Genomic DNA, 12,255 nt, shown 5'->3' with positions numbered 1-12,255 from the left:
AGCATCCGTTCTGTTTATATATTTTAGTTATGTAATGTAAAATGTGAAAAGAACCATAGATTTTTTAGAAATATACCAACACACGACTAATTCCCAAGGCAAGCAATTCCCATTAAACAGTTTTAACATACTGTTACAAACAGAAACAAAGTAACTACAGATTAACACATGAGGGACAATGAAAAAAAAAAGGCTACTGTTATCACAAGACTGAGACACGGGCTGCTCTACACTGCTGTTTATACCAAACAAAACAAGAATGAACACACAATTTTACATTTAATTTCATATTAAATGTCTTCCAGCTAAACGCTGAAAAAAGCACATCAATGCTTGAAGGCAAAGACTACTTTTTTCCTAGAAAAATTAGTAGAATAGCAAGCATGTAACAAGCAGGTACTACCTACGCATACCACACACAGCTCATGCTTGTACAGCACATACTTACACAATACATAAATACTAACATGCAATCACTGCCAATTAAACCATTTTCTTCCCCCATTCATAATTTTGCTTTCCAACTGTTTGGATCAATGTAAGGTCAAACCAAACAAGTTAAATTTCTGGATTTCCAAACTATTTCTCTCATATCATGGGATGTCTTTGTTAGACTACAACTTTAGGAAAGGAATGAGATAAAACGTCTTGCTTGAGGAAACAACTGAAAGTCATTCTTCTAACCACACACAGTGCCACCACCATGCCTAACCCTTTTACATCTGCTACTGAGTCAGCTCTCTGTTAGCACGGCAACTCATGCTACCAATTCAAGGTAGTTTCATTCATCAGGACTCCTTCATATACTCTTTTATTAGTATGATGATACAGATGTTCACACAGACCAAAGTGAAATCCACTCAGCATCAGCAATCAAGTGTCAAAGCTAAATAACAACTACATATGACATCTACCACACACCTGAGACATGAACTCTGTTCCTTATACCTGGGATAGATACACATATGCAGTCAGCACATACGTATCCACACACAGGAAGGCAGAAATACCCTCATGTGCAGGAGCAGTCGAGCATTTCGCTTCATGCTATCACATGTTTCCGCGCAGGTATAGCACCTGCTGTTTTGTGGGACAGGAACAAGTGACTACAAGTCTCCTCCTTTGCTGTTACAACACAATTATCTTCAGCAAGCAAATGGGGACACAAAAGGGCATGCGGAGGAGGTGCACCAAAGATCTTAAGAATACACTAATATATTCTTCCAATGCGGGTTTGTACTGTTCTGCCTCCTGACACCATGTAAAGAATGGATTCGGTTCCAACTCCTGGTGTAAATAGAGGCAGGAAAACAGGTATGACCCTTTGAGAGGGGTCTCTCTCCTTAGGTGAGAACTAGGCATGCTTTCTTTCATGTTCGAAGGAAGGTATTAGGGAAGGTAAACACAGACTGGATACAGCTCCCCTCACTACTCCTGCCTGCAGAGTTGTCAGGCCTGTCCCCTCTGCAGATTTATGTAATGATAGTGTCCCCCACTAAGAATATGTACAGTGCCTGTGAAGACAGAAATTTCACATTTGCTTTGGAAGATGGCATTGCACAGAGCTGGTACTTGTGGCTACATAACAGTAAGGACACAAGGGTGGATGTCAGTCCCAGTGCTGAACAAGTGTCATTGTGAAAGGCAGCATGCTCCCCGGGGTAGCTGCAGAGCAAATATGCTCCTACGGACACACCTCCACCCATGGCGTGCAAGCAGATGACATGAGGTACATGGGTATCTCAATGTGGTTACACACCGGCTTGCACCCACTCCGTGCCGAGGGGGCCCACCCACGAGCAGCAGGGCAGAAGCAGCTGGTATCCACCCTGGCACGTGTATTCGTTCCTCCCGCAGCTGAACCAAAGGTGGGCTGGCCGCCACCGCAAACCTCAGCAGTGAGGGAACGCTGGCACCGAGATGCCCTCTCCAGCGGGAGCAGAGGACAGGTGCGAGCATGAACTCCGCACACACATACATGCACATTCCTCCGGTGTGCCACAAGAGAGCCAGCTCTGCCTCACCAAATGCAGAGCTGGGGGGATGGAGAGGAGATCCAGCCATATGGGAGCAAACACCTACCTCATACACCAAGGCGGGGGGAATAAAGAAAGCACGGGGTCCGCGGAGGGAGGGGGTGGGCTCTGTTTCCGCGTGGGGACGGGCGCGGGGGAGAGCGAACGAAAGGGTGGGGAGTGGGCGTTCGGCTCACAGGGAGGCTGGGGGGCTCCAGTGCCCGAGGGGAGAGGGATCCCCGCCGACTGACGCCTTGTCCCCGCCTGTCCCCTCCCTGTCCCCGGCCCCTGCCCGGGCTCACCTGCCCGCACCGTGTCGGAGAGGTCGTGGCTGAGGCCGGCGGCGCTGCGCGGAAACTCCTTCAGCTTCCTGCCGCTCAGGTTGAGCCCCCCGGAGTGCGCCGCCTCCTCCAGCGCCCGCTCCAGCCCGCGGTTCAGCGGCGCCTGCAGACCCAGCGCCCCGCCGCCGCCGCCCACCCCGGCCGCCGCCGCCAAAGCAGCGGTGGGGAAGGGCTGCGACTCGCCTCCCAGCGTCGCCATCTTCCCCTCGCCGCTGGGGGTACCCGAGAGGGCCGCCGGACCTGTCTCCCTCCCCGTCTCCCTTTCTGCTTCCTCCTCCTCCTCCTCCGCCTCCCGCTCGCGGTGGCGGCGGCGAGCGGTAGGGGCTGGGGCGCGCGGCCCGGGAGAGGCGCGCCCACTGCGCATGCTCCGCCCCTCCCGGAGCGGCGGGCGGGGCGGGGCGGCGCCCCCTAGCGGCGGCGCGCTGCCTGGGCCTTGGGAAGTGCTGATGGAAGGGCGGCGGGATGGGGGCTCTCCTGTGGGGGTTTGTAGCCACGTTCCCTTGTAAAGCCAGCCCAGGAGGCTTGCCCACCGCCTACGCGAGCTCTTTGTCCCGGTACCCAGCGTTGCTGTCCCGCAGCGGGCCTCAGCGGCTATTGGGCGGCGTGAAACCGCGGGCACGTGCTGGGAGGCGGCATTCCTGCTCGGGAAGTTCCAAGCTACGGGGGCTGTGGCCACCGAGCGAGACCCTGGGGAGCAGCTGCCCTCAAGAAGGGCTTTGTTTCAATGCCTTGCACCTCCCGCCGGGACTGGTTCACACCTGTGCGGGGCTCCTGGGGACACCCCGCCCGCGAGGGACCCGAGAGGGTGGGATCCGTGGTGGCAAACCAGGAACAGGAACCGCAATCCGTCCAGTTTTCAATGGGATAAACATTCTGAGGGTGCTGGGTTTGGTTTATTTCCCACTCTCTCTCTGCCGCTTGGCAAAGCTGAGCCCAGGAGTGGGAGAGGAGCGAGGCCGCGTGTTCCCACAGGGTTCACAGAGTTCAAAGCTAAAAAAGCACTTGTAAGTCACCACCCATGACCTGTGTCTTACAGACCGCTACATTTCACTCAGTTACCCCGAGTTGTGATCAATGGATGACATTAAACCAAAGCCATCCCAGCTCCAGGAAGCTCAAGCGCTGAGTGCTACAGGGACAAGGAAGATCGAATTGCCTTGAGGAAATAAGCCTAAGTTTCTGAAGAATGAGACATTGAGTTCAACAGTCACAACCAGAAATAGCACTGGAAGAAAAAGGTGTTAAGGAAAAGGGAGAAAGGATGTTAGAGGTGGACCTTTTCACATAAAAATATCATAACATCCATTAAAATCTTGTCCTTTATAATTTAGATATGCTCTCAGTATCGGCATTTTTCATTTAAGTTTTATATGCATTGCATCACTGCAGAAGTGTTTCAGGCAGCATAGCAGTGTTTTTAAAGAGATGCCTTACATTAAGGAAAGAACTGTAGGGCAGATGGGTAGAAGGGGATTATTTTACTGTAAGTACATTTTTACTACACCTAAAATATGAGTCCTGAGCCTAAACTCCAGCACAAATTACCCTCATACCTAAAGTTGCCAGTTCTTTATGCTTTATGCAGAGACCTTGGGGTTTGGCATGACTAATTCCTGTTCAAGGAAATTCTGGATGCACCAGAGAGCAATTCTTGAAACCATTCCTTGAAACAGCCCCTAGCCTAAGAGGAAAGCAACAGTAACCACAGTTGTGCCCAGATATCACATTATTTTTCCCAAAGCCTCTTTCTGTCTTATTAAGACAGTATTTCCCACAAATTTCCACCAGTCACAACATGCTTTGTTTTCTTTAAAATGCTTAATTCCAGCTTGCATGCAATTTATGCTGGAAAGCATAAAGAAACAGATAGCTACATCTCAGCAATTTAAAGAAAAATGTTGATGAACAATAAGTAATAACATTATTTATTGAATAAACTGTGAATAAGAACAACTGCTAGGCTATATTTTCCCTGTGTTTTATAAATGCAATTACTTAAATGCAAGTTTAATAAGCTGAGTACTCTATTCTTATACACTTAGAGAAGTCTGAAATATTGTCGGTTATATAGCTCAGTAAATGACTTTGTTGGATTTCCTGTGTATTAAATTACCCAGCATTGTGGAACTTTATTTTGAAACTTTTAATACAGAACTAAACATTCAGGCAGAATAGATTTAAAATTCATCTTCCAGCATCAGCTCTTTCCAGTCAGGTACCAGGACTGTCTTTTGGCGACGTTTGGGAAGTTTTCTTGCCAGTGCAGCATCATGTCCCTTCCTTCCCCAGCTCTGGTTAGACAAAATTATTTCTGATGCTGATTTTGATAAAAAACCAAAAAGGTGCAGTTTTTTCTTTTCATTGTCTTCACACCATAATGCTAATCCTGGGATTTGATGCACAGCATCTTGCATAATGCAGCAGCAATACATTTCTTAGCCTCATTTGAAGGACAGCTTGTCCTGCCTTGCAGGAGGTACCCAAAGGACAGAGGAGCCATCAGGTTATCCACAGGGTGCCCACCTTGGCTGCCCTGTTGGGCTCACATGAAGGGACCATGACTGGCAGAGGCAGACAAGTCAGCAGAGCCTTCCCTCTTAAGCTGCCCAACATAAGGACAGCCAGGATTACAGAGAGGCTGGGGCTACCCTGGCATGTGGTCTAGCAGGGGTTAAAGATGTAGGTTCCCCTTACAGGAATGCAAGGACACACAAGAATTATCAGGGATGAAGTCTATTTTAAACTACTTTTTTGATCTGAGCCGCTGAGGTGCAATGCAGGCATGACCTGTGCTTATCAGATACTGTGTTGAAACTTCTGGAAGTAACATTATGAAGACTGTTAATGCTATCAAGATTGTATAGAGAAAAAAACAACAAACTACATAGCACTGTGCTACACTCCAGCCCTGGAGTGTTATATATTTAATATTTATATATAATATTTTATATGTTTTATATAGATATAGGATTAATATTTAATATGTATATCTATATGGTTCTTTAATACCTCATGGAAATGTCAAGAGAATAAGCTATGGACTTGTTCCCAAGGAATTAATTTAGGGGAAAAAATAAGGGAACTTGACAAAGGTTGAAAAAGAGCACTACAAAAACTAGACAAAATGTTCCACCACAATACTAACCTAGCACATATTAATCAACAACACCCAAGGCAATACTTAACCAATTCACCATATGTAAATCAAATCCAATCCCTCCAGCGTCAAGAACGGAGTAAGAAAAAAAGAAGCAGAGAGAGCAAGATGAGAGAGAAGGAGAAAGAGGGAGAGAGAGCCATCACCAAAACATTGTGGCAGGCCAGCTCTCCCATGTCCAGATGGCAGAGCCATGACTCAACACCCCAAAACCTCTGGGTTTTACCTGCTCTAGTCTCTACAGCCAAAACCCCCAGGTGGGGCCTCTGACCCCCCAACCACTCTGGGGTCCCAGCCCAGGGTGAGGGGCCATGTTCTCACTGTCCCTGCCCATCCAAGGTCGGGGCTCCAGGAGCTGTGTGGGGTTATAGTTTCCCTGGGCTGTTTGTGACTGACAGCTGCTCCAGCTCTTCCCCGTGTGGGCTCCAGGGCCTGCCATGAGGAATACGATGCCATCCCAGCTCTGTGAGGTTCAACCCATCCTTGCCTCCTCCATACACACACACACCCCTCCCACAAGGTGATTCTGACCTAATAATGACTGATCTGGTGCGTAACACACTGAAACTGTATATTGCCTTCTCTTTCTCTCTTCTCTGCTTGAGCACTGTGCCAGATCCAGCTCCGTTCCTATAGATACAAAGGATTAGAAACTGGAAGCACTAAAGAAAAAGAAAAGATCAATCACACCAGTGCTGGTTTCCAATTTATGCAAATGTATATAAAAGGTCATGCTCCATATATTGACCTTGTTTGGATCACTAAGTGGGCACATACTGGCACAACCACTAAGCTGAGCTAGTGGCAAGCTGTAGCTGCAAGCAGCCCTTCCATTCCTTGCCTCCACCTACATGATCTCCCCAGTTCTTACATGACAGTATTTGCATTTGTCTAACTCTTCAGTGAGACCTTGAACCTCTTAAAAGTTAACTTTAGAAGGAAAACCATGGAAGGAAGACTTATGGATGGTATCAGAAGGAAAAGTTTCAGAGGTGACTGTTCTGCATTGGGTCACATGTAATATCTCTGACAAGAAAAATTCTAACAAAAATATAGAGAAAGCATCATAGCTGAGGGAAACATGAGCTGTAGAGTCTCAGAGTAAATTTCTGTCACTCTAAACTGGCAGAAAAGAGGCAAATAACAAGGTCCACGTGGCTTCTGAAGATCTGAGTTGGGTGAGGGTTTATGTGCAGGGAGCTAATTCCTCAGGAGGTAACACATGGCCTCAGCGTGGGTACCTGTCCTGTACTAGACATGGGATTCTCACAGCAGGGAGCAGGAGAACCTCACTTTACTTCAACATACAGATGTTCACCTCATATTCCATGTGCTCTAAGGTAATGCTGAAGGAGAAAGAGCATGAAGTAGCTCATACACAGTCAGGGTACACCAAGGCTTTCTTGATGTGAATGTCTCAGGGGAACAAGCTGTCTGGTATGGAGACAGAAATAACACACACACCAAGTCAAATGTCAGACAAAAAGTGCATTTCACTCAGCTTGCAAGGCTACCTCTGCTTGGTGCCACACAACTCAGGCCACATTACGCACTCTTGGTAGCATGACCATAACATCACCAGGACAAGGAAAATTATTAGATGAATCTCAAGAGAAAAAGTATGCAAACTGAAGCCTCGGGGGGCACAGAATAAAAGATGCTCCTTTCAATCAAAGCACAGACTCCTGACCCTACTCACAGCATTCCTAGAGCAAGTGGTTCATAGCAGACACACTGGCCCACGCAGAAAAGACAACGCGCTGCAGCTTCTTTCCAGCAAAGCTGGTGAAGGCAGTTTGAAAGGAAGGGAAGCTATATCAGGAAATAGCTTTGAAAAATCCATCTATATAGCACCTGCCTTACAGAATACTTAGGAAAGAAAAAAAAAAAAAAGGGGGCAAAGAAGAGAACAATTAATTGATAGGAAACAACAGATCAGGGGAAGCTTATAAATGAAGCAGGAGCTCAGAAGGTTGGTAAGCAGCACAGTCACTGCTCAGAAGACACGCAAGGTTCATCCTTACATATATTCAAGCAAGCTCACTATATAGAGGACAGAATTATTTAATTGCTACAGAAAAAGAAGCACTTCTTGGTCTCGGCGACTGATTGTGACAGGCACTGGAAGCTCAGGAAAGCATCTCTCTTGCTGTGGCCTGAGATGTAGCAGGTGGGCAGGCTCAAAACATATTGAGTGATAGTTGGTGGGGGTCAACTGCTGCAGGATGATCCCAAATGACACCACATACACTAGTGTGCTGGTTTAAAGGTGAACCAGCAGGGGAAATGAACTCACCACGAGAGAGATTATAAGTCAGACCTAAAATTTAATAATAATATTACAATAACAACAGTGACACACAAGGGAAATTGCTTTCAACTCACAAAACCCCAGCAGTATAACCCAGTGTCCTGGGGCACAAACCCAAGGGGGTTTGTTTGCCCTTGTGCTGAGACCCCTGTGGTTCCCCCAAGTCCAGAGCAAAAGGAAAAGAAAAACCTGTTGGTGCAGGCGAGGGCTGTGGTCTGGGCGAGAGCGGTGATCTCCTCCTGTCAAGGTCCTACTGCTGCTCTGGATCCGACGAGAAGTTCCTGAGGTCTTCTTACCCACCACTTACCCTCAGGGAGCACCCAGTCCCTCCCCCTGGGCGGGGACTCACACAATGGGTGATTCACTCTGGGAGCCAGGGGGTGTTGAACTGTTGATGGCCCATTAGCAGCTCCGCCCCCCCTCAGGCTGGGTGTGAAGGTGATAATGGCTCCCTGGGCAGCTGCTGCTAATGGCCCATTGAGCTTGGGGAATGAATAGAGGGGGTAGAGTACACAGCTTTGATCACCCCCACACAGGGTTAGCTGGTCCCTCCTGCTGAACTAGGACAACTAGACATGTTGGGAAGGTTCACTGTCACTGCCAGGGTAGGTAGCAATACTGCTGTACAGACATGCACGCAATAAGACAGAAGCTGCAAGAGATCATGACCACAAGCTCAGCTCTTAGCTAACAGGTCATGGAAATAGACCCAAGGGTAAACTAAAACTGACATGAAACTTAGGATCACTGAAACACCTGAGCAGACTAAAGGGTTAAAGGCAATGCTGTTACATGCTCATAGCTGAAATATTAATTTAGTTCACATTAGTAGTTGTAAACTAGCAGAATTTCTTCAAATTTTCTGAGACGATCTTGAAATATGAAATGTGATAAACTGGTAGCTACAGCCACACTTACCTTGACTCAGCTGTAGCAGAGGTTCAGGGGATTGTGACTGTGGTGGGAGCCTTGCTCTTGAAACAGAAAGAGCAGTTAGGTGTTTGAGCTATGGTCAGTAGAACAAAGACATACCTAATGTAGGAAAGGAATGTCTTCCAGGAGTTTCCCTTTGTGAAAATTTGGAACAGAATCTGGTAGGGGAAGAAGCCATCAAACTAATATATAACCAGTCTTCTAATAAAAATAGAAAAGACAATTGGTTATTGTCAACCATCTATGGATATTGGCAGCCTCACAATGCCTCCAGAGTATGCTGTTGAAATACTACAGTTTATATGTTTGTTGCAAAAAAACTATGCAAACCTGATTTCCTACCTGCATCAGACTATTAGCACAGACACATGAAATGGAAACAGAAATAGAGTACTCAGTCTATTGCAAAATCCAGAAAATGCAAAGAGATAGAAGACATCAGCCAAACAGTTGAATTTGGGTTTCTAGGTGGAGAACACAAGGCAAAGATTTTGTAAGACCCCTGTTAATGATTATGGGAAAGACAGCAAATAAAATGCACCCTATCCCTGTTGAAAACAGCATAAACACTGGGACGAAAAAGAACTACTATCTGGTAAGCAGTTGTGATATAGAAGGAGAAAGTGATGGCCTACAGGCCAAAAGCAGCAGAGGAAATGATAGAACAGCTCTACCTAAATGCAAGCCCAAATATTTTCCCTATAAACCACACAAACCACCTCTCTGGTATAAACAAGTTCTTGAGACCCACGGGGAGCTCAGTAAGAGCTGTGAACCAGCACTAGCCTGGTGGTTACAAACCACTCACTTGACTTGAGTCAGGTGAGTAATTCTAATTGACCAGTGCTATGTTTATGCCTTGTCCTCACTCAGATCAACCGTGGTGCTGATACCAGTCGACTGGCAGCAATAAATGTGAAGGTAAAATTGCGAAGAGGGTCTTGGCATACCTGTCATTGGGAAAAAATAATACCCCATGCATGCAGTTCGTTAACAGGGGATAGTACCCAAGAACATGTTAGTAGCCAGATATGCTTTGAGAGGGTGCACAAATATGTATCCATGCAAACCACCAGCACCTCTCAACCCAAAAGGTGTTTCACCCCAAGGGGTACCTTTGTTTTACAAATATTTGTCCAGGGCCACTGAAGCAAGAGTTATTTGCAATAACAGCACTATCAGAATAAGGCTAGCAAAGAGTAAGCTCCTCCTTGAATGTCCTTAAATGCCCCAGACATCAGCAGAGATGACAATATGCAATATTTTATGAAGAGCAAGTCATGTGGACTCACAGGTATAATCACTTGGTTTAAATCACTTGTCATGGAAGTGAAGCTTTATGTGTTATAGGTAGACAGACTTTGGCCCATATGGAAATGTTGTCCTGGTATATGGCCAAGGAAATTGCTGGACTGGGAAGGCACACTCAGTGTACTTCATATTTCAAGAATTGTGGTCTGTATGACTACAGAGAAAATGCATGTCTTAGAGCAGCATTTGATTCTTTTATATTTCATGTATGATGCTAGAGCAGCTGATAGTGTCTTGCAGATACTGAGATGATCAAATAACTTAAGTCCACATTTGCACTTAGTCTGCTCTGCTGCAAGTACTATAGGACAGCTCTTGAGAAACAGTGGTAAAGAATCAAGATCAAAGTTTACCAATTAACTGTAATTAATGTCCTCATACCTTCATAAAGATCAAGGCATTCAACAATTCATATCAAACTTCCTAACAACAAGAATTCTGACATGACTACCAAGAAATACAGCATTTGCTTGTTTGTTTCAGAGAAAAACAAGTCAGCTTGTTTCATCATAAGTCACTAACATATCTACAATTACTATAATAACTCTATACTAAGTAACTTTATAAGCAACATTTAAGAGGCATTTTACTCCCAGTTACACAATACAACACTTTGTTTAGAGCAGTCTTTGTCCAGCTCATAACAAAGCCTCCATTCTGTAGTCACTTGACATTAGCTGCCAGCTTGTGAGCTGTATCACAGGAGCCCAGGATGGGCTGGGCTGGGATGCAGCTGATATGCTGAAGGGGCACCCTGAGAAAAAAAAAGGTGAGAACTGCTCTTCTAGGTGTGGCTTTGCTAGTAGTACCCCTGCAGCAGGAAGCGCTTCCCAGCAGGGCAACACAACAAGCTTGCAGCATCTGGGAGGTAAGCAGAATTCTCACAAAGCAGACTCTTGCTGCTTCCAAATGAAGACTGAATCTTGCACAGTATGAGGATGTGAACTTTCCACCACTCCAAAATCTTGTGTTCTAGGTACAAGTGACCAGACACAACTTGAGCTGGGTGGGAGCCAGAGACAGGACCTGTGCTCTGCTACCCTGCTAGAGAGGTAGCACTCTTCATTGCAGCCTCCCTCCAAACTCCATTGTGTAACTTGTCCCTTCTCCCTGTCCCTTTTCAAATCATGCCATCGTACAACAGCACCTCAGTCTTTGCCAAAGATGACACTTGTAAGAACCAAAGTAACTGAATTTTGTTTAGAGCAAGTTCCTCTTATTTTTATTAAAGTAGGAAATGCTTGAGATTCCCATAAAAGAAGACCTTATTGCTCTATACTGTACAAGAAGACAGATAATGAACAGAATATCTTGCATTATAAGTATTAAATCATGTTTCATGCACACAGGACTGCATGTTTGTGACTGAGTGTATATGGTGAAGTAAGAGGCATAATATCAAGGAGCATGATGGAAATAATAGATTCCTCTTGGGAAGAAATAGTATGCAGTGTTCTTAGTAAGACTGACTGCAAAAGACAGCTTAGAAATTGTTCATATGGGATAAGTGTAGGTTCTTGCAGTGCTGGGCAGACAACACTCTTCCCTTTACCTCCTCTTTCCCCAGATACACACTGTCACACTGGACAATGTACACCCAGAAGAATACCTTTCCTTCTCACCGGCAGGTAGAGTTACAGCTTGATTTTGGGCATGGCAAAAGAAAGGTGATCCTGTTAAGTGCAGACTTTCATATCCTACATATAGTGGAGGCCAGAAAGGTGACCAGGGATGGCTGATTTCTTACAACAGTTTGGCTCCTGGGAGATGCCAGGAGATCCTCCCATGCTGCGGATGGGAGGGAAGAGTGCTCCCCTTTATGTAGAATGTCTGTTTGTGCATCATTTAAGGACAACTATCTAAATGTCCTTTTCTCTCCCGGTTATGTTTGAGCCATCTTCCTTACCTTGTGCCTCCAAGTACTTTCTTAGAATCCATGTCTAATGCTCTATTTTTAACAATAGGAGCTGAACATTGAAATGGCAGAGCTATAAGTGAAGTGTATGTGGAGAGAAGGGGAAGGAAAAACAATTCTCCACCCATCCCCCCATGTGTGATCCATACATCTCTGTTAATATGTAAAACACAGAGCAGCCTGTACAGCCTACATTACATGTAGCAGTTGGAGTAGGGATGTGTTTTTTGATGTGTTCCCTATGGCACTGAAAACACTGTTACTAGTAAAAC

At 45.8% G+C, this 12,255-nt stretch overlaps 1 protein-coding gene across 5 annotated transcripts in view; it reads right to left on the bottom strand.

Moving 5' to 3' along the window:
• Positions 1–2,684, bottom strand: part of LRCH1 (leucine rich repeats and calponin homology domain containing 1) — a 119,123-nt gene extending 116,439 nt beyond the window's left edge. For 2 of the 5 annotated variants that reach the window (XR_011697374.1, XR_011697376.1), the window contains exon 1: positions 2,318–2,684. Coding sequence is in view for 2 of the 5 variants with exons in the window: in XM_071551068.1 (XP_071407169.1) it covers positions 2,318–2,555 (238 nt within the window). In the remaining 3 variants the exon portion in view is untranslated. The remainder of the gene's footprint in view (positions 1–2,317) is intronic. The other 3 variants (XM_071551068.1, XM_071551081.1, XR_011697375.1) reach the window with 2 other exon arrangements.
• Between the last annotated feature and the right edge of the window lie 9,571 nt (positions 2,685–12,255).

The sequence above is a fragment of the Pithys albifrons genome, chromosome 1 (assembly GCF_047495875.1).
Source record: "Pithys albifrons albifrons isolate INPA30051 chromosome 1, PitAlb_v1, whole genome shotgun sequence".
NCBI classification, from domain to species: Eukaryota; Metazoa; Chordata; class Aves; order Passeriformes; family Thamnophilidae; genus Pithys; species Pithys albifrons.
Note: the sequence above shows the minus strand (reverse complement) of the source record. Positions and strands in the feature narration are given on the sequence as shown.